Source organism: Drechmeria coniospora, chromosome 02 (assembly GCF_001625195.1).
Source record: "Drechmeria coniospora strain ARSEF 6962 chromosome 02, whole genome shotgun sequence".
NCBI classification, from domain to species: Eukaryota; Fungi; Ascomycota; class Sordariomycetes; order Hypocreales; family Ophiocordycipitaceae; genus Drechmeria; species Drechmeria coniospora.
The window spans coordinates 455,664-479,489 of record NC_054390.1 but is presented as its reverse complement, the minus strand read 5'-3'; the positions used below and the strand labels follow the sequence as shown (position 1 = coordinate 479,489).

Here is a 23,826-nt window from a genome sequence, read left to right as displayed (position 1 = left end):
AGTGGATTCTGTAATAAGACCTGTTGTACTGATTGTAATAATAAGCTTTGTAGGACAGTTACCAGTACATCCAGCTGAAGGCGGTATCATACTTGTGCCAGCTGTTGGTCCGTAGGTAGTTTCTAGAACAAGGCCACTGGTATTTACAGTAACTATTACCCTGGTAGGACAGAAGCCAATACATCCTACAGTAGGTGGTATTGTACTAGTTCCGGCGGTTGGTCCATATGTTGATTCTGTTATTAAACCACCAGAGGGACCTACTGTAATGACAATTGTCGTAGGACAGTTTCCAATACATCCAGCGGAAGGTAGAATTGTACTGGTTCCCGATGACGGTCCCGTTGTAGATACTGTAATAACACCTGTTGTACTGATAGTTATAACAACTCTTGTAGGACAGAAGCCAATGCATCCTACAGAAGGTGGTATTGTATTGGTCCCAGCCGTTGGTCCATATGTTGATTCGGTAGTTGTACCGCCACTGGGACCTATGGTAATAATAATTCTTGTAGGACAGTTACCAATACACCCAGCGGAAGGTAAAATAGTACTAGTTCCCGGTATTGGTCCGAAAGTAGACTCCGTAGTATAGTCAGCCGTAATAGTTACTATAATTCGAGTCGGACAGTTGCCAGTACAGCCTAGTAGTGGAAAGATTTTACTTGTACCTGGTAGAGGTCCATAGGTAAACTGGGTTATTTCTCCACCTACTCGTGTAATTATAAGTTTGGTTTGACAGTTTCCCTGACACCTAGGGGGTGGTGGTATTGTACTTGTACCAGCTACTGGTCCATCCGTAATCTCAGTTGTATATCCTCCTGTAGCCGTTTCAACAATTCTAATTCTACAGTTTTCTGTACATTCAGGAGGTAGTATAATCGTCGTTGTCGCCGGGGTCGGGCCAAAAGTTGTCTCGACAATAACCGTTACGATTACTGTTGCAATGCAGCTACCACTACATGCGGGTTCAGGAAATATAGTACTTGATCCCGCTACTGGCCCACGTATAACTTGAGTGAGTATAGTAGGAATTGCTGTTACAATAATAGTCGTAGGACAATTTACACAACCAGGTAGTGGAAGAATCGAACTGGTACCAGGCGTTGGTCCAAATCTCGTTTCGGTAGTATATCCACCTATTAGCGACTCTACTACTGTTGGCTCGACAATAACGACTGTTCCTGTCTTAATAGTTCCGTTTGGTATCTGTGTAATAGTGTACCTTAGTGATCCCATTCCTTTGCTTCTAATGGTCGTATACGGGCCAGTAAATGTTGATGTCGGTTCGATAATAACTACCGTCCATGTCTTGTCTGTACTAGAAGGTCGAATGGTTAATATAATAGTATTGGTACTAGTTCCAACTGCAGTAATAGTTGTATATTGTCCTGTAAATGTTTCCTATATTGTACTTGGCTCCATTACTATAATTGTTCCAGTTTTTCCTGTTCCCGTTGGATTTAAAGATATTGTAGAAAGTTCAGTCCCTATACCAATGCCAGTAATTGTAGTAAATGGTCCTGTAAAGGTATTCGATTCTGGATATGAAGTGTACGTTCTAATTCCCACTTTAGCATTGACATTCTATGAGGACGGATATGCTCTTGAAGTATAATATACCGGATATTATTGCTATATATTGTCGTGGTAGAGCATATTATTTTCAAGGGCTGAAATTCAATATATACTGTCCCTGTATTATTGTATGTTGCTCCGTAAGCATACTTTGCATACAATAGAAGGAGAATAAATCTTGCTAATAATTCGATATTCATAATGCGTTCTAAGTACGAGTACAAATATAGGGATTTTTAAGCAATATATTGAGTTGAAAGTAAAAGGACAAAAATGTAATAATAGTAATCTGATTGAAAATAAATACCCAGTAGAAATAGGATTTGTATAATAAAAGTTCGTATTGGAAAAGGTCGTTTCCTAATATTTAGTAAAGTATTAAAGTGCAATACTCTTTTAAAGAGTATTTCTTCATGGAGACTATTCTTATATACGTCCTATATATTCGATTTCTTAGCATACTACTTGCTTGCGTAATCTATCTGCATTGTATACAGTACGGGTTCTTTTAAAGTCAAATATGACAAGTCATTTCGGGTTCTTTTAAAGTCAAATATGACAAGTCATTTCTTATAGAGATCAATTACTTAAAACATTGCAAATTATCGGACCACTTTTCTCGTCATTCACATGGGGTATAGTTATAATAGCAGTCATTTACATTACTCCTGTATTAACCTTGATTGTAAGCAAGAAATGCGGCAACTATGGAAACTACAGTCCTCCTTATTGTCTAAATAGGGCATAGTTATAATAGCAATCGTTTCTATTATCTTAAAAACACGTCGACTAATAAATACAGTAACAGAGCTTATTCTGGAGAACATATTCTTGCAATTTGGGTGCGCAAGAGGAGGGGTAGTGGAAGTATATCGCACGGACCAGGGAATCAATCAAGCTGTTAGTAACAGCATAAGGGGTGCCAGTTAGTAACTGGGCAAGAGTGCACAATTGGTAGTACCGAATTATACAAAGGAATGCGATTATATTACAAAAGGAGAAAACTATTCTAAGGGAATGGCTACTGCCTTATATAGGTGTAGAAGCGTAGTAAAGACTGTTCCTGTAAGGCGAGGCGCACGGGTAAAGCCCGGGTAGACAGGGGCGCACGGGTAAAGCCCGGGTAGACAGGAAGGTGGGGCAGCCTAGGGCACGCCCCGGCCACAAAAGGAACGTGAGCCCGAAAACTCGAGAAGGGCCAAGCTTTAGTCTTGAATACTACTCGATTTCTGAAAGAAGGCTCACTTACTTACCTGACTGTCGTCCACCGATCCGCGCGTTACAGTTCCAGCTTATTCCATAAGGTTCCAGCTTATTCCATAAGTAGGGTAAGCAACATTCCGGCTTATTCCAAGGAGTTCCAGTACATTCCATAAGTGGGGTATGGAATATTCTAGAATATTCTAGAATGTTCTAGAGCATTCTGTACTATACCTAATTAGGCAAGTATCTTTGACCATAGTTTTAGAGAAATAGTATGTTGTATACTATTAGTCAGCTCTGTATACTTACTTATACTCTCAGTATAGTATAGTATATCTGCCAGCAGTAGTACTTCTGACAGTTGCTACTAGTAGTAGCAATAATAGGATAGTATCCTATTCGGGTAGTCTTACTAGTATAAATCCTAGTATTTTAACAATTAAAGCCAATAATAAGGTTATAGCCATATTAAAGCCACAAATATATCGTTTGATCCACATCTAACCGATTGCCTTCTGATGGATAGGCTAATCTAGAACTATAAATATAATGCTGATAATAAGGTTGCGGCCAGGTTAGAGCCACAAATACAAATATATGGTATGATCTATCTAATCACTCATAGAAACTCGAGAACAAAGGTTATATATCGATTGATCCATATCTAAGTGACTGTCTCGTATTGAAAAGACTAATCTAAACTATATACACAAAGCCGATAACAAGGTTGCAACTATATTCAAGCCACAAATATATGGTATGATCTATCTAAACCCTCGTATAATCGCGAGAACAAAGTATAAATCAATTGATCTATATTTAAGCGACTGCCTCGTACTGGAAAGTCTAATCTAAAAGTATATACACATAGTCAATAACAAGGTTGCAGCTATATAGGGCCACAAATATATCGATTGATCCATATCTGAGCGGTTGCCTCGTATTCGAAAGTCTAATCTAGAACTATACACGCAAAGCCAATAATGAGGTTACAGCCGCATTGGGGCAACAAATACATCGTTTGATCCATATCTAACCGACTGCCTCCTGTTAGATAGAATAGTCTAGAACTATATACACCATGCCGATAATTGTAGGAAGATTGTCTGTTACACAGTATATCGGGTACAGCCATAGAGGTTAACGCAAGCGGCAACAACTTGCTGCAGGCGTGGATCAATGATATAATATGGGATTACCAACATTTGCCTAACCCGCTTTTTTTTTCCGCCTCGGACTGCCAACAGCCGACTTCGTTTTCTCTTTTTTACTTTTCCACCCACCCCTACCGTGGAACTGCCGACAACGGCCAACGATACTAACGAGGTGATTTAACGTTGCGAATTAATTCCAAGCCCCCAGGACCGTTACAGCAATAACGACAAGATGTCTGTCGATCGATTTAATCCGCCTGTACGGTCGCTGTTTTCCATTACCGCCGACCGTATTGTTGCCGATCTTTTTGACTGCACCGTTCCGACTCAACGATCCTAACCCTAAGTAACTTTTCGCGCGAGCCGGCCGCAAAACGGCACCTGCCCCACCCACCCGGCGCTAAGGCGCTTAGGGTTTCCTTTTCGACTCAAAAAGCCGCGGCACTACTCCGTAACTCCGCCGTACAAGCTTCTCATACTTATAGTATACTTATACTTAACCCTAACCCTAGGCGGCTAGACGGACGGGGTGTGCGTCCTAGTCGGCACTGGCCTCGGCTGCGGCTCTCCTCGCGGTCGCTCACAGCGTTGTTCCTACCTCGATAGGGGGAGGGAAGGATCGGTAAGCGGGACTATGCTTATCGTCATGCTTTTTTGTTGTTTTGCTGCAGAAACGAGGTAACGGCGCGAGGGGAGGGGATTGCTGCTGGTTATTATTCATTGCACCGCGTCGACAAGACACAACGGTACTATTGCCGGACATGGGTGGTAGTGCCGGATACGGCCAGTGTACTGTAAGGACTAGACGCAAGGGCAAAGCTCGACTAGGCCGGAGGTGTAGCAGACCGAAGAGAATGGAGTCTGCCCTAACGACCGAGCAGCCACAAAAAGCACAGAACGGTTAATGAAGCTAGCTTGTCTAAAAGCTTGTGAAGCTTGAAGAAGGACAGGCTTTAGGCTCGAGCACCGCAATCGGACCACGTTGATTGCATACTTGCTGTTCGGTAGGCAACGCCGCGCCAGGGTCAGGCAACAGGAGGAATGCAGGCAAGCACAGCTACAGTACAGCCGATGGCTGGTGGATTTCTGGCCTCGGTTCCGGTTCCGGCACTCTGATATTATGTTGGTTCCGGTTCCGGCATTGGCCAGCCGTGCGCACGATGCGGCGCCCTCCCAACAACGGCCGGACCGGGCGACTGGCGGCGCAGCGTGGTAATATCTCTACCGCTCCAGGGCGGCATCCGGTACGAGCAAGGGTTGCTACTGGCGGTCATTGCAGGAGGAACGAACGCTTGCCGCGCTGTGGGAGCCGGACGAGACAAGGACGAGCATCGGCCACGTGACGGCATGGCGAGGGAGATTTGCCCTTGGCGGTGATGGCACCCGTAGATCGGGACGGGACACGATGGATAGCTTCGGCACGGCATGATATCGAGCGGCGATTGAGGGACAAACAGGCCAGCGCGTGCGAGTGACGGCCAGGACCGACGGCGTGCCCGCCTGTGCAGCCTACAAAGGAGCAACAGCCGGCGCCCTCCCTACGCTGCGGCGGAGCGTTGACGTCGGCAATGGGCATTACCGTCGAAACGGGCGTATCCATTGCGCGTGATTTGGCCCAGGACTTGCCGGCGTGATTTGATCCAGGACCTGCTGGACGGGAATGGGATGCTCGCTCGCAAGGGGTATGTTTGCAAGGGCAGGGGTATGTTTGCAAGGGGCATTCCGCGCAAGCACGGACGGAGTATGGACGTACGTATCGATCCAGCATTCTCGTAGCTTTTCCCAAGTCGATTGTGCAGTCATATCAGGTGTAAATTGTGCTGCTTAAGACGATGTTGCCTCATCTACAACGTATAGGGTCTTATTGCCCGCCAGATCAACAGTATCCACCAAGATATCATGGTTAAAATTGGAGTCGTCTTTTAACGTAAATTTGAATTGGGTAGGTGCCTTCCCTTTGAGTTGGCAGCAGTGGCAGAATCTGCTCATTATTGCAATACCGTCGTGTTCTACCTCTTCGTCTGCGCGCAACAACAAGTCCTGTAATTTTGCAACTGATGGGTGCCCGCATCTTCGGTGTATTTGTCTCATCTGTATTTTGTTGCATTTTCTTCAGGTCGGGGCCAGAAACCAAGGGTGGCCCTATTTTCGGGTAATAGGTAAACTTAGGGTGCAAGTATGTTGCATATAGCACCTACTAAGTCCACCCACATTGACTCTGGCGCCCATTGTTTGTGGCTGGTTTGGTGCACCAGTTACCCCCCCCGTGCTTCCGCGCTATATTGCTCTTTACAGCAACACAGTTCGAATCAGCTAAATCGTACCGATCCGGTTCCGGGTCTTGACGGAATTGGAAAAAAATTCCAAGACCACGTAAACACTACTGTCGCCTTTTGGTAAATAGCCAATGTAGACCAGGTACCGACAAGGGCCATCAGCAGCTCAACTTGGGTACTGCTTAACCTAAAAAAAACCCCAGAAACAAGAGGAGCAGCTCTAGGGTAGCAAAAAGATGGCAAGTCCATATAGCTCCCAAGAAACATAAATAATTAAGTCAGCCCCCCCCAAGACGGGCACACCCCAAGGCGGGCACCCTATTTAGCTCCTTCATGCAAATCAACTTCCTACATTATAACCGCGTTTTTTCGCGCAATTCAACTACAATCAATTATAAAAATATACCTCTAGTATCCATTATGCCTAGGCTACCTACCTATACCGAAGAAACAGTCCAAATAGCTCTATATACTATTCAAAACGGGCTACCGCAACTACAAGCTGCCCGCCAATACGGAGTTCCGCGTCAAACACTCCAACGCCGATTACGCGGTAGCCTTCCAATTAAAGATGCAAAAGAAATATCACAGCGGCTTTCTAAGGATCAAGAAAAGCACTTACGCGATTGGGTCCTTGCCCAAGGTGCGTTGGGGCTACCACCCTCACATCAACAACTAAAGGTCTTTGCTGGCCGTATTCTTCTGGCTGGAGGAGACCTTCAACCTCTCGGCAAAAACTGGATTGAAGGTTTCTTGCGCCGTAACCCAGAAGTCAGTACGGTACGAGGCAAGTCTATCGAATGCGCACGTTTAAATGGGGCCTCTATTCCTCGAATTAAGTCTTGGTTCCAATTACTAAGGCTGCCGGCCCTACAGGCTATCTTACCCCAACATCGATGGAATATGGACGAAACAGGGACCCTAGAGGGCCTTGGCAGCAATGGCCTAGTCCTAGGGAGTTCAGAGAAGAAGATACAGTTGAAAAAGCGGCTTGGATCGCGTTGTTGGACTACAATCGTGGAGTGCGTTTCTGCCTCGGGTCAGGCCCTAATGCCACTGGTCCTTTTTAAAGGCAAGGACCTTCAACACCAATGGTTTCCTGAGGAATTGGCCCCATATGATCAATGGCACTTTGCAGTAACAGATAAGGGCTGGACTAATGACGATATTGCATTAAAGTGGCTTAAAGAGGTTTTTATCCCTGGGACGAAGGCATCACAGACTAATAAACAGCTCCTTATTGTTGATGGACATGGAAGTCATACAACCGATGATTTTATGTACGAATGCTTCAAAAATGGTATCTTCCTTCTTTTCTTACCAGCACATGCATCGCACGTCCTTCAGCCTCTCGATGTATCGTGTTTTTCACCAATTAAGGCAGCCTACCGCCAGGCAATTGAAGGTATTGCATTTCTAGCTGGCAGCCAAGATATAACGCCAATTGGTAAGGCTACCTTTCTAGAATGCTACAGTAAGGCCCGAATAGTAGGTCTTACGGAACGGAATATAAAGGGAGGCTGGAAAGGATCTGGACTATGGCCTGTTAATATGGCAAAGCCATTATTGAGCCGCCTTATCTTACAAGACAAGTCTATAACTATTCCAGAAGACGAGGCCTATAAAGGGCAGCTTGAAGATAGCTGCAATACTTTACAAACGCCTAAACGATCACACGATATTCAGATGCTTGTTGCAAAGGTATATGCACCTGGCCAAGTTGATCGGACTGCTAGGCGGCTATTTTGGAAGATTGGCCGCGGCCTTGATGCACATAACACTAACCTTGCAGAGGCCCAAGCAAAAATCGCCCAATTGGAATATCAAGTCTATCGACTTAGGCCTCAAAAGAAGCAAAAAGTAACTCAAGATCTCAATCAGCGCTTTGCACAGATTGATACAATTGTTGAGACTCGAGCCAGACTTCGGCAGGTACTAGATCCAGCTCCAGCAGCCGCTTTAACTTCTAGCTTTGACTTTAATAGCCTTTGCTTTGAATGGCAGCTTGAATAGATAGTCTAGATATTTTATTTTATTATTATAGCCTTAATAATGTTGTTTTTCTGGGCTTTGAAGTTAGCCGCCTTATTGTCAATTAAGGTGCCCGCCTTGGGGTGTGCCCGTCTTGGGGGGGGCTGACTTACACCTCAAGCATCTACTGGAATCAGTCCATTGTTTTATGTGCTTGCATAGATTATATGTACTGTAATAATAATTTAAATATAATAGAAAATGAATATTATGGCTGTTGTGTGTGTTTGCTGATAGGGTGTAGTGAATGAAATAATTCTTGTGTACTTGTTTAATTACGACTTGAACAGTACTGTTTGCATTGTGTACTTAGGATAAAAAAAATCAATGATATGGAATACTAGGAAGGTACAAGGCTAGTCTCGTGGACCCATAAAAGATACCTGGACCCGGTCTATTATAGTGGTCTGCAACCAGTACGTTACAGACGTGACGGCTACCCTACAGGGGACGCTACAGTGGCACGTACACACTAGCTTTGTCATTCTGCATTATAAGCACAAAAGGTGCTATCAAATGCCAGAAAGCAGGCATTGTACAAAGGACCTACGGCGCAATACCTGGGGGGCGTGTTGCATATTATAGCACCTACCAATTCCACATTGACTGAGCCGCCCATTTTTTGTGGCTGGTTTGGTGCAACAGTGTATTATGCAATGACCGAGGCAGGTCAATGCCTGGGCAAAGCGACCTAGACTAGGATTACGTATTCGCAACCTTGCGACCAACTGGAGGATAAGTAGGACCCAGCAGCGCATCCTCCTTCTTCCTCCCTTTGTACCACATCGGTTCATTGAAAGAGATCTCTTGTTACTAGCTCCCCCCTGAACCGAACCAACAGGTAGGTATACCTATCCTATTATTCTAGCTTACATATACAGACTTTATCCTTACTCGTAAACAGACTCGTATGATTTAGACTTATGGTAGTCTACTGTGGCTAGCATCATATCCACCACACTGCTTTTAATGTATACAGTGTCAGTAGTATGAAATTATACTTTTCATACTGTGTAAATAGCCGATCTTCTGACAAAAACTCTTGTGTGAGGTAGGACACGATTACTTCGTACACGGGAGCCAACTAGCCATTTGGGTAGTCGCAAAGTAAGATTTTTATTAATGATCTTCTAAAAAATTAAAATCAGGCAACCAAGGTTCCAGTTCATTCTGGTCAGTTCATCTTGGTCGGTGCTGCTCAACGATTTCAAGATTAAACTCTACTCCTTAAGAGCAAGGAATTTATTCTATTGTCATAGTCACGTAACCAATCGATTACTACAAAAAAATAGACAACCTCCTCTGAATGCAGAATTTCATATCTACAATTTGTCTAATACAATTAACGTTGAATATCTGATTTAAAGAATACGTTTCTAAATATTGTAAACCGATTCCGATAATAATGAGTTAATCTTGCAGTGCATATCCGAAACCAGACTTTTGATATTCCACTATTAGCATATGTTATATACTATACTCTAATCCCTCCACATCTCCCCTGTCCCTGAATTTCCGGACGCTCTATGATTATGAGGTATTTTGCAAAGCTTGCTATTTTTCATTTTTGTCTCAACCTCGTTCAAGGAGGGAAACAAGATAATGAAGGGACAATTATTGTCGATTTTCAGCCACTGCAAATAATATGCTCCAACAGTACAATAGAAAGCCATCATGTTCGGTACGATATAATCGAATTGCGTACAGCAATACATAATAGGGTGCTAACAAACATTCTAGGACGCGTACTTTGTGTCTTGATAAAACTGCATTTACAGGACCGCATATAACGATTACCAGCATTGGTACTGGTGCTTCTCCTTCAACAATCTCATTAAACCCTACGGGAACCGGTAAAACTGGAACTGTTATAATAATAGAGCCAAGTAGAATACAGGGCCGTATACAACGATTACTGCAATTGGTACAAGCAATATAGTTGTATCGCTACTACCATTCGGTACAGATAAGACTGGAACTATAGTAGCTATCAGGGCGAGAAAAATCTTTACAGGTCCATATACTACGATAACTAGTCACGGAACCGGCTCCGGACGATCAGCGGTTACCATAGAACCAACCGGAACATTCTTGACTGGAACTGTAATTATTGTCGACCCTACATCAATTTCCCTCGTTACTGTAACCGGTGGAGTGACCACGGAATATACACACGGTCCTACGCCGGGTACAAGTACCATCTTGCCGTCACCTGCATGCACAGGATTCTGCCCAACTAGAATTATAGTAACGGCTACTATAGGATTAAGTACTGCTACTACGTTTGGACCATCAGCAGGTACAACCACGATTCCACCTCTGCCTGGCTGCACTGCCAACTGCTTTACACAAGTTATAATTACCTTAACGTGTGGGATTATTACAACTACTACTTATGGCCCTACTCCTGGTACGAGTACAATTGGTCCTGCACCAGGATGTATTGTTAACTGTGGTACTACAATTATCGTAACTGCTACAGGTGGATTCATTACATCAACTATCTTTGGACCGACTCCTGGTACTAGTACAATTGATCCTCCACCTGGATGTACAGTAAACTGCTTGACCCAAATTATTGTTACAGCTACGGGAGGGTTCAGCAGTATAACCACATTTGGACCAACAGCAGGTACAAGCACGATTCCACCTCCGCCTGGATGCACCGTCAACTGCTTTACACAAGTTGTAGTTATCTTAACGGGTGGGATTATTACAACTACTACCTATGGGGCAGCTCCTGGTACTAGTACAGTCGGGCCTCCTCCCGGATGCACAGTCAACTGTAGTACAACGATTATCGTGACTGCTACGGGAGGAATTAGTACTTTTACTACGTTTGGACCAACAGCAGGCACAAATACAATTCCACCTTCGCCTGGCTGTACCATTAGCTGCTTCACACAGGTTGTAGTTACCTTAACGGGTGGGATTATTACACCTACTACTTATGGACCAACTCCTGGCACCAGTACGGTCAGGCCTCCTCCCGGATGCACAGTCAACTGTGGTACAACGATTATCGTAACTGCTACCGGAGGATGTAGTACTGATACCACGTTTGGACCAACAGCAGGTACAAGCACGATTCCACCTCTTCCTGGCTGCAGTATTAACTGCTTTACACAAGTTGTAGTTACCTCTACGGGTGGAATTATTACAACTACTACTTATGGACCAATTCCTGGCACAAGCACAATTGGTCCCCCGCCAGGATGTATTGTTAACTGTGGTACCACACTTATCATAACTGCTACAGGTGGATTCATTACATCAACTACCTTTGGACCGACTCCTGGTACTAGTACAATTGCTCCTCCATCAGGATGTACGGTTAACTGCTTTACCCAAATTATTGTTACGATCACAGGAGGATTCAGCAGTATGACAACATTTGGACCAACAGCAGGTACTAGCACGATTCCACCTCCGTCTGGCTGCATTGTCGATTGAGTTACAAGAATTATTGTTACCATAACAGGTGGCTTTGTTACTTCAACTACATTTGGACCAAAAGTTGGTACTAGCATAATTCTACCGCCTCCAGGATGCAGTTTTAACTGCATTACATCAGTAATTATTACGGCAACAGGTAACGTTACTACTTCTACTACATTTGGACGAACCCCTGGTACGAGCACGATTCCTCCACTGCCTGAATGTACAAATCATTGTTACCGAAACCGGTAGTCTTGTCACTTCAACTACCTTTGGACCAACCCCTGGTACAAGTACGATTCTCCCTCCTGTTGGATGTACTACCGATTGTGTTACATATTATTATTACCGCAATAGGTAGCTTTATCACTTCGACTGCGTTTGGACCAACTGCTGGTACTAGTACGATTCCACCTTCCCCGGGCTGTACTGTAAACTGCGTTACATCAATTATCGTCACCGAAACTGGAGAATTTGTTACAATAACTACCTTTGGACCAATACCCGGTACAAGTACGATTTCCCCTCCTGTTGGATGTACTGTAAATTGTATTACAGGTATTATTGCTACTGCAACAGGTGGGTTTATTACTTCGACTACGTTTGGACCAACTGTTGGTACCAGTACGATTCCACCTTCCGCAGGCTCTACAGTCGATTGCGTTACAAGTATTATTGTTACGCAAACCGGAGGCTTTGTTACAACAACTACCTTTGGACTAACGGCCGGTACAAGCACGATCCCCCCTCCTGTTGGACGTACTGTCAATTGTGTCACCAGCATTCTTGTTACTGCCACCGTTGGTCTGACTACTATTTTCCACTCTCGGGGCGACTGCTGGCACTAGCACTATTCCACCGCCTCTTGGATGTAGTGTAAACTACACTCTATCAATTATTGTAACTTTTACGGGTAGCCGTACTACAACTACAACGTTTGGACCTATTCCCGGTACTAGTACTATTGTGCCTTTGCCTGGGTGCACTGTCAACTGCGTTACATTTATCATCGTTACGGAAACAGGCGGGTTGAGTAGAGTTACAACACTTGGACCGGTTGCTGGTACTAGCACGATCCCACCTGTATCTGCATGTTCCACTAGCTGTATTACCTCGACTATCGTTACTATAACTGCCGACATTACGACTATATCGACATTGGGACCGACCCTAGGCACGAGTACAATTCAGCCAGCGCCTGGTTGCACTACTAATTGTCATGCATCTATTATTTTTACTGTAACTGGTGTCCTGAGCACCATAACTACATTCGGACCAACTGCTGGCACTAGTATAATACTACCTCTACCTGGGTGTATAGTCAACTGTATTACGACGATTATTGTCACCACTCCACCAGGCTATGTTAGTTCAACCGGCCTTTGGACAGGTACCTTTACTAGAACCGTAACTATCCCGCCTGCCGGTACTACCTCTGGTACTATAGTTATTCAAACACCGGTGCCAGTCTCTTTATTCTTTAACAGTGATACCTATGAACCCTCGCCATGTACGATTACTCCTATATCGATTACGGCTTTACAGGCAGGAGGTCCTGCAACAGTTATACCTATAACAGTATCTCTCTCAGTCGGTTTTACATTTAATGGCGGACTTTCAAGCTACGTTGGAATTTCAAACGCGTTGGGAATTCTCGTCCCACCGTACATTATGCCCTCTACAGCTGGATCAATAGCAGGAAATATATCGGCAACCACTTTAGGCGGCGTTTCAGATTCCGCTTTACTAATGCCATTATTTTATGCACTAAGCTTTAAAGTAATCACCAACAGCCATGTGGTTCTTTCAAATGCCGGATGTCTCGATTTCTCTGGAGAAATTGTTGCACATACATCGCAATTTTATGAACTTGACGTGTGCAATTTTAATCGATGGGCTTGTTGGTCGTTCATCATATTCACCAGGTCTCTATCCTGCAGAAACATATTTTTGCATGAAATATACCCTTGGAGTTGAAAACGTTGCAGCTCTTGGTGGCACCATCTCTATACCATTAGCCGGTAGGCCAGGCGCGGCCCCGAATTTAGTATCCTTAACACCAATTGCGCCATATTTGACCGCCAACACTACGCGTGTTATTTTAACCGAAGGCCCGTCACTGGATGACGGCTCTAATACAATCAGCTACCTACCTGGTGATGCGGATCTTACCGTATACGGCGATTTGGCGGTGGTATATCTTTTGGAACCCCCCCGATAGGTCGTGTGGTAGGATACAATTGCCTACCTCTGATGTATAGTTTTGCTATTTGAAACAGCTTGTTATTTCCGCCTAGGGATATGCGTAGTCTCGATGTTGTATCGAAGTACTTTGGTATTTTATTTATTGCTCGTTGGAAGTAACGCGCCGCAGTTTTGCTCGACATCCTTGAGCTGTTGTATCGATGGGACAACAAATACAGCACCAGCCAGTTGTTGATGACAAAAAATGCAGTATCGGATAGTGGAGGCAAATCTTGTTCGATTAATATATTAACGAGGCTCGAGCAATACCTGAGGATTGCCATTTCGGCAAAGGCGCTACTGTGTATGGAAGAGCTGCAAATAAAGGGGTTGATCTTGTTCTTGTAGGGCCCCTATTGCATGTACACAAGGGAGACTACAGGATTGAGAAAATACACCAGAAAAACCAGGTAAGTAGTTAATGTAAAGTAGCTTCTGCAGCTCTTCAACCTTCCGTAATGCCTTATAAAACACACAACTGCGTATAGTACTGTACTCAAGCGAACTCAATTGCTAAGAGTAAACAGCGCTTACATAATACTATTGTAATACTACTTGGATGCACGGGTACCCGTGCGCCTATTGGATCCAAGGACCTAGATTAGGATTACGTAAGCGCACGTCGCGTGCTAAAGAGGGGATAAGTTGGTCGCGTTACTGCAACCTCCTTTTCCTCCCTTTGTACCAATTTGATTGATTAAAAGAGATCTCTTGTTACCAGTTTCCTACAGAACTAAAGCGACAGCCGTTGTATTTGGGCTGTAATTGTGGCGGTTACACCCCGTATGTTTACTTGGGCGCTGCCCAAGCAACGGCTCGCTGCGATATGTCGGCGCCCTATATAAGCGAGCCCGCATAATCACATGCAACGCCAGTAAGATACGTGCAACATCGCCAAGTTACTGGCGCTAGTGCGTACAAAAGTATATTAACGCGGACAGCAATTGTACATTAGTGAAAGAGACATGGAAAGTTAAGCATGACAAATACGAGTGGCCCCTGGTCTTGCAGTGCCGCCCCGTAACAGTAGTTGCGACTTATTGCTGAAACTGTTGTATCCGGGTAGCGGCGTATAGTTGTTGGTGTATCTGGGTTGCGCGGGGGCGCTATCTTTGTCTTGGTAGTTGTGGAATAGGTAGTGCTGTGCTGGGTGCAAGTACTGATGCTGCAAGTACTAAAGCTGTACTGGGTGTAAGTATAGATGCTGTAGTAAGTGCAAGCACTAATGCTGCAAGCACTGATGCTATACTCACTGACGCTGCAAAACGAGATATTAAATTCCACCTACCCTAAACGAATAAACTGGCCGTAGTGCGATCCCGATACAGACCCAAACCAATACTACTATAGGCAAAACGCTCCTATAACTACCCCGAGATACAGATACGGGCCGGACCTATTAGCCAGATATATCGGATTACAAGCAACTGCTAGTTGCAGTTGGGTAGGTCCTAGCGAGCGCAACAGTAGTACTATTGGCGGGCACAACTTATAGTAGTTAGGAGAGTCTCAATCAACGGTCCGATCAATGATCTTGCTTGGTCGACCTAGTACTACTTGCACGAGACGTGCAACAGTAGTAAATTGGCTCGCAGTAGTACTGCCTTTAGTTGTACTAAGTCGGAGCGAGGAGAAGTTGCATTGCAAGTACAATTCGTCAACTCGATATACTACTTGCACGTGCAGTACAGCGGTAGTATATTGGCTGGCAGTCGTACTGCCGCAGGGTATTGCAAGTAGCACACACATACGTTTTTATAGGCGTGCGTACTCGTACTGTACAACCAATTCAATTATTCTTGTCGCCCGCCCGCCCCGCCCGGATAGGATGGATGCATTACCTTTCCTATTTATTTCTGGCCCAACACAACATCCTATTCCTTTCCCGCTTGTATTTCCCGCGTTATATGCGCGTGCCTCGTGTTGTGTGTATTTTTATTTGTACCACCCACGTCCTCTAGGACGATTTTCTCATCCGGTTAGATTCTCTTATCCGAAACTGCTAGGAACTGACGAGGCAATCGGCCCTCCGAGGCAATTTCTCTTAATAAGACCTACCAACAGTTCTCGATATTCTGGGTACCAACGGCGGAGAACTCTGATCTCATTTGCTTCGGCTTCTTGAGGTAGGGTTAGCAGACCCATTTTCTTTTCGCAGGAGTATTGCTGGATTGAATGTAGAACCATGCTGCCAGACCCGCAAAGTCTGCTTGCCAGTACGCTCGGAAATCGTACAACCTAGAAAATGTTTCTATGGGAAGATGCTCTATTCGTCTTGCAAAGCATCAATATTAACTATCATACAACAAGATAGTTACATATGTGGAACATAGATAAGATGTCGCGCCGACGCGTCAACAGGCCTGTAACGGGGTTAAAGTCCGGGTAGTTAGTTACGTAGCGGTGTCCACATCTGTGCCTATTTAAGCAGGCCCAGAGGACACCTTGTGGTTGGCAACAACATCATCAAGAAGAACACCAATAGATTGATTCTGACCCATCTCACGATCCTTGATTCATTGTAGCCCTAGTCAGGGCGGACCCCCTTTTCTCTCTGTTGCATCATAAGACTGGTAGAATTCCTTGTCTTGATTAAGTATATGGGAACCATAACCCCTATACATACTATCATACAACCTTATTTTATAGGTATAGTCGTATAAGGTGGGTCTCCTCCTTTACCTATCTATTAGATCTATATTGGTAGCTGTAATATGGCTGTAACCTTATTTGTGTACTAGCTATTGGTAAGGTCCATCTAAAGTTAATAAACCGCTTACTGGATGAGCCTATACATATGCGGACCTAGCGAGGCGTGCCCATTTGACTTGCAGCCATTGTCCTCGCATCGGACATTTTGATATTGCACAGCACGATTCAATCCAAGTACATTCGCTATCGATCCTCCAGTAGGCGCGCGGTATCTTTAATATTGCACACGCAGGGGCACACGCAGGGGCACACACACTCGCCCGTACATCCGTCAAGTTATTCGTGATCCGGCCGTACTAGGAACCAGCATCGTCGGCATGGCCGACCGGATCATGCAGGGCGTCCGCAACAACCGCGACCACCGACCGGGCAACGCCCAGGAGCACTACGTTAAGGCCGCCATCGCCGGTACCATCGCCGTCGGCGCCTATAAGATGCTCCGCAAGGATGAGGATCGGGAACGCGAGCGTAGCGGCAAACGTTACTATCGAGACGGCAGCGCCGACGGCAGCTCCGACGGCGGCCAAGGTTCGGCGAGCCCCAGGCGCCACCACGGCACCCGTCGCGAGAGCCACAGCATGGAACTCACGGCCGGCAGATAATAGGGCATAACGACTTTGCGATCCTTAAGCTCGTCGCCAAGGGGCTCGGGGCCGCCGCCTTAGCCAGGGAGGTGGACAAGGACTTGGTAGAATAGGAGGCTGGCCCGGGGTGAGATAAGCCAAAAGGGCAGCCAAGTACGAGAAGGAGAAGCAGAACTCGGCGGGCAAAGGATGGACGGTACGAGAGAGCGCGAGTAACGGTTGGACCGACATGCCGTCGACGAGCCATTTCGGCCAGACGTGGTCTTCTTATTTTTTTCCGTCGAACCATTTCGCCGCGGGACCATCCGGCAGTCGACGGGGGACTCTAGTCTCGCCATAATGGACGCCATGTAATATAGTTATAGTGCATACTTGATAGGAGAGCACTCTGCCGCAGTATTGGCTGCATCGCTGATCGGCCGGTTCTTGCGAGCTCGACGGGCAACCGGTCCATCATGGTACCAATCGGCTGCAGCACCTTGGTCGATACATTCCCTTCCCCGTCAGTTCATGACTCGAAGATGGTTTCCTCCTCTTATCGTTAACAACGGCAACGGCGTATGCTGGACGGAGCTATCTCTACCAGGCCTAACGGTTGCGTCCATCAGCCTTGAGGGGGTGCAGCGGATCCTCAGGCAGGCGGTCGGCGGCGACGCTCTCCTCGCTCTTGGTCGGGCGCCGTCTGTAGAGAGGGTCGATCTGGGAGCGATTGGCGGCAATGTCCTCTTCGAACTCTGTCTGATAACGCTTACGCTTCTCCGCCGACGCCGTCTTCTGCGTGCCTTGGCCCGGTCTACCGTTTAACGGCCGCCGCGATGACTGGGCGGCAAACGACCGGCAAGGAGGTTGGAGGCCTACTAGTAGTAATACTCCTAGCAGTTGCTACTAGTAGCAGCAACAATAGGATAGTATCCTATTTGGGTAGTCTTACCAGTATAAATACCAGTATTTTAACAGTAATAGTCGTATACGGGCTAGTAAATGTTGATGTCGCTTCGATAATAATTACCGTCCATGTCTTATCCGTACTAAAAGGTTGCATAGTTAAAATAATAGTATTGGTACTAGTTCCAGCTGCAGTAATAGTTGTATTACATAGTCTTTTGAATCTTTCCTGTATTATACTTGGCTCCATTACTATAATTGTCCAGTTTTTCCTGTTCCCGTTGGATTTAAAGATATTGTCGATAGTTCAGGTCCTATACCAATGCCAGTAATTGTAGTAAATGGTCCCGTAAAGGTATTCGATCCTGGATATAAAGTATACGTTCTAATCCCTACTTTAGCATTGATATTCTATGAGGACGGATACGCTCTTGAAGTAAAATATACCGAATATTAATGCTATTTATTGTTGTGTTAAAGCATATTATTTTAAAGAGCTGAAATTCAATATATACTGTCTTTTTATTATTGTATGTTGCTCCGGTAGGTATACTTTGCATACAATAGAAGGAGAATAAATCTTGCTAATAATTCGATATTCATAATGCATAGGATTTTTATAATAAAAGTTCGTAGTGAAAAAGGTCGTTTCGTAATATTTAGTACAGTATTAAAGTGCAATACTCTTTCTAAGGGTATTTCTTTCTAGAGACTTTTCTTATATATATCTTATATATTCGATTTCTTAGCATACTACTTTCTTGCATACTCTATCTGCATTGTATATAGTACGGGCCCTCTTAAAGTTAAATATGACAAGTCATTCCCCACAGTGATCAATTACTTAAAACTTTGCAAATTATCAGACCACTTTCTTCGTCATTCACATGGGGTGTAGTTATAATAGCAGTCATTTACATCACCCCTGTGTAAACCTTGCTTGTAAGCAAGAAATGCAGCAAATATTGAAACTACTGTCCCCTTATTGTCTAAATAGGGCATAGTTATAATAGCAATCGTTTTTATTATCTTATTAATACGCCGACCAATAAATACAGTAACGGAGCTTGTTCTGGAGAACATATCGCTCTCTCATAATCTCTAGAAGAAGAACTATATATCGTTTGATATATACACAATGCCGATACTAAAGTTGCAGCCATGTTAGAGAGCCACAAATATATGGTATGATCTATCCAATAATCAGGCCATTTTCATCATTATTTAATTAGGCTATCACCCCCCCATAATCTCGAACAAAAGCTATATATCAATTGATCCATATCTAACCGACTGCTTCCTATTGGAAAGTCTAGTGTAGAACTATAAATACAAAGCTGTTACGGACTGACTCCAGTAGGGCATAAGCAGTGGCCATGCTACTAGCCGTAGCGCCATGCGGCGCTCCCTTAATTCATCCAGCAAAAGGGTACGTATTGACAAAGCTGACGCTTTATCAATTAGACACGCATATAAGGGCCGTTGCTGCTCTTAACAATTGTATTTGGGCAAAGCCCAAGACCAAAAAAAAAGCCAATAATAAGGTTGAAGCCATATTATGGCCACGATTGACCCACATCTAACCGACTGCCTCCTATTAGAAAGTCTAATCCGAAACTCTATACAGAGCCAATAATAAGGTTGCAGCCATATGAGGGCCACGATTGATCCATATCTAACCAACTACTGCCTATTAGAAAGTCTAATCTAGAGCTATATACACAAAGCCAATAATAAGGTTGCATTTATAGCGGGGGCCACAAATGTATCGTTTGATCTATATCTAACCGACTGCCGCGTATTGGAAAGTCTAATCTAGAACTATACACACAAGGCCAATAATAAGGTTGCAACTATAGTAGGGCTACAAATATATCGTTTGATCCATATCTAACCGACTGCCGCATATTGGAAAGTCTAATCTAGGGCTATATACACAAGGCCAATAATAAGGTTGCAACTATAGTAGGGCCACAATTATATCGTTTGATCCATATCTAACCGACTGCCGCGTATTGGAAAGTCTAATCTAGAACTATACACACAAGGCCAATAATAAGGTCAAAGTTATATTAGGGCCACAAATGTATAGTTTGATCCATCTGATAATCAGACCACTTTCCTCATCATTTAAATAGAGTCTAGTTATAATAGCACTTATTTTTATCACCCTATATAAAACTTTCTTTACAGGCAAACAATATAGCTAATGCTCAGATTACGATCCCCTCATTGTCTAAATAGAGCATAGTTATAATAGCAATTGTTCTACTATTCCCTATCACTCTCCAATAATCTTAAGAACAAAGCTATATATCGATTGATCCATATCTAAGCGACTGCCTCGTATTGGAAAGTCTAATCTAAAAGTATATACACATAGTCGATAATAAGGTTGCAGCTATATAGAGCCACAAATATATCGATTGATCCATATCTGAGCGGTTGCTTCGTATTCGAAAGTCTAATCTAGAACTATATACGCAAAGCCAATGATTAGGTTACAGCCGCATTGGGGCAACAAATACATCGTTTGATCCATATCTAACCGACTGCCTACTGTTAGATAGACTAGTCTAGAACTATATACACAATGCCGATAATTGTAGGAAGATTGTCTGTTATACAGTATATTAGGTACAGCCATACTGTAAGGCCAGGCGCCCGGGAAAAGCTCGGGTAGACAGGAAGGCGGGGTTGCCCTAGGAGTTGGGTACGCCCCGGCTACAAAAGGAGTGTGAGCACGGAAGCTTGAAAGGGATCAAGCTTTAGTCTTGAATACTACTCGTTTTCTAAAAGAAGGCTTACCTGCTTACCTGACTGTCTTCGAACTGGCCCGCCCATTACACATATAGGCTAACGCAAGCGGCAACAACCTGCTGCAGGCCAAGATCAATGATGTAACATGGGATCACCAACATTTGCCTAACCCGCTTTTTTTTCCGCCTCGGACTGCCGACAGCCCGACTTTGTTTTCTCTTTTATTCTTTTCCACCCACCGCCACCTTGGAACTGCCGACAACGGCCAACGATACCGACGAAGTGATTTAACGTTGCAAATTAATTCCAAGCCCCCAGGACCGTTACAGCAATAACGACGAGATATTTATCGATCGATTTAATTCGCCTGTACGGTCGTTGTTTTTCATTACCGCCGACCGTACTGTTTTGGCGATCTTTTTGACTGCACCGTTCCGACTCAACGATCCTAACTCTAAGTACCTTTTCGTGCGCGCCGGCCGCAAAACGGCACCTGCCCCACCTACCCACCTGGCGCTAACGCGCTTAATGTTTCCTTTTCGACTTAAAGCTGCGACACCCACTCCGTAACTCCGCCGGACTAGCTTCTCATATTCAACTATATACTTAACCCTAACCCTAGGCGGCTAGAGGGACGGGGAGTGCGTTCTAGTCGGCACTAGCCTCGGCTGCGGCTCTCCTCGCGGTCGCTCACAGCGTTGTTCCTACCTCGATAGGGGGAGGGAAGGATCGGGAAGCGGGACTATGCTTTTTGTCATACTTTTTTGTTGCTTTGTGTTATGGTATCAAGCTTAGCCCGATATGGGATGCAAGATGGAGGGAACCAACGGACCCACTAGGGAACGCACATAAACTAGAAGCCCTAATCGGCAAGTAGTTTTCCCTTCTTCAAGTCTTATAATAAACATCACTGAGAGTCCTAGAGCAGTGGCCTAGTGACTCCATAACATTTTGCTGTAGAAACGAGGTAACGGCGCGAGGGGAGGGGATTGCTGCTGGTTATTATTCATTGCACTGCGTCGACAAGCACAACGGTACTATTTCCGGACATGGGTGGTAGTTCCGGATACGGCCGGTGTACTTAAGGTTAGACGCAAGGGCAAAGCTCAGCTAGGCTGGGAGATGGGGCAGACCGAAGAGAGTAAGGTCTGCCCTAACAACCGGGCGGCAACAAAAGAAACAGAACCGTTAATACAGCTTGTCTATAGTAAAAGCTTGTGAAGTATGGAAGAAGGACAAGCTTTAGGCTCGAGCACCGCAATCGGACTACGTTGACTGCATACTTGCTGTTCGGTAGGCAACGCCGCGCCAGAGTCAGGCAACAGGAGGAATGCAGGCAAGCATAGCTACAGCCGCTGGCTGGTGGATTTCTGGCCCCGGTTCCGGTTCCAGCACTCCCCGGTCCACTGATATTATATTGGTTCCGGTTCCGGCATCGCCCAGCTGTACGCACGATGCGGCGCCCTCCCAACATCGGCTGGACCGGGCGACTGGCGGCCGCTCCGCTCGCGGCGTACAACCGTCCTTGCGGCGCAGCGTGGTCATATACCTATCGCTCCAGAGCGGCATTCGGTACGAGCAAGGGCTGCCACTAGCGGTTATTGCAGGAGGAACGCCTGCTGCGCGGTAGGAGCCGGACGAGACAAGGACGAGCACCGGCCACGTGACGGCACGGCGAGGGAGATTTGCCGTTGGCGGTAATGGCACCCGTAGATCGGGACGGGATACGATGGATGGATAGCTTCGGCACGGCATAACATCGAGCGGCGATCGAGAGACAAACGGGCGTATCCATTGCGCGGGATTTAATCCAGGACTTGCCGGATGGGAATGGGATGCTTGCTCGCAAGGGGTATGTTTGCAAGGGGCATTCCGTGCAAACACGGACGGAGTATGGACGTACGTATCGATCCAGCATTCTCGTAGCTTTTCCCAAGTCGATTGTGCAGCTATATCGGGTGTAAATCGTGCTGCTTGGGACGATGGTGCCTCATCTACAATGTGTAGGGTCTTATTGCCTGCCAGATCAACAATATCCACAAAGATATTATGGTTAAAATCGGAGTCGTCTTTTAACGTAATTTTGAATCTGGTAGGTGCGTTCCCTTTGAGTTGGCAGTAGTGGCAGAACTTGCTAAATCATTGCAACACCGTCGTATTCTACCTCATTACCTGCGCGCAACAATAAGTCCTGTAATTTTGCAACTGATGGGTGCCCGCATCTTCGGTGTATTTGTTTCATCTGCATATCGGTCATGTTGCATTTTCTTCAGGTCGGAGCGAGAACCATGCGTGGCCCCATTTTCGGGGAGCTGGTATAGGATGTATGTTGCATATAGCACCTACCAAGTCCACATTGACTTTAGCGCCCATTGGTTGTGGCTGGTTTGCTGCAACAGTTATGATTCCGGTGCTTCCGCGCTATATTGCTCTTTACAGCAACACAATTCGAATCAGGTAACCCGTACCAGTCCGATTCCGGGTCTTGGCGGAACTGAAAAAAAAAAATCCAAGACCACGTAAACACTACTGTTGCCTTTTGGTAAATAGCCAATGTGGACCAGGTACCAACTAGGGCCATCAGCAGCTCAACGTGGGTACTGCTTAACCAAAAAAAACCCCAGAAACAGGAGGAGCAGCTCTAGGGTAGCAAAAAGATATCAAGTATATGTAGCTCTCAAGAAACACAAATAATTACACCCCAAGCATCTACTGGAATCAGTCCATTGCTTTTAAGTCCTTACATAGAGTATTATGTATTGGAATTATAATTTAAATATAATATTAAAATGAATATTATGGCTGTTGTGTGTGTTTGCTAATAGGATGTAGTGAATGAAATAATTCTTTTGTACTTGTTTGAGACTTAAACAGTACTGTATTGCATGGTGTAAGATTATTAAAAGATCAATTATGTGGGATACTAGGAAGGTACAAGGCTAGTCTCGTGGACCCATAAAA

The 23,826-nt window shown here is 45.0% G+C and overlaps 1 protein-coding gene across 1 annotated transcript; it reads left to right on the top strand.

Moving 5' to 3' along the window:
* Nucleotides 1-16,953: 16,953 nt before the first annotated feature.
* On the top strand, nucleotides 16,954-17,333 carry DCS_03389 (uncharacterized protein; the record flags this gene model as incomplete). The annotated part of the gene is made up of 2 exons (XM_040800708.1): nucleotides 16,954-17,164; nucleotides 17,242-17,333. The coding sequence occupies 2 exons, from the start codon at nucleotides 16,954-16,956 to the stop codon at nucleotides 17,331-17,333; spliced, it is 303 nt and encodes a 100-aa protein (XP_040655741.1).
* Nucleotides 17,334-23,826: the final 6,493 nt, after the last annotated feature.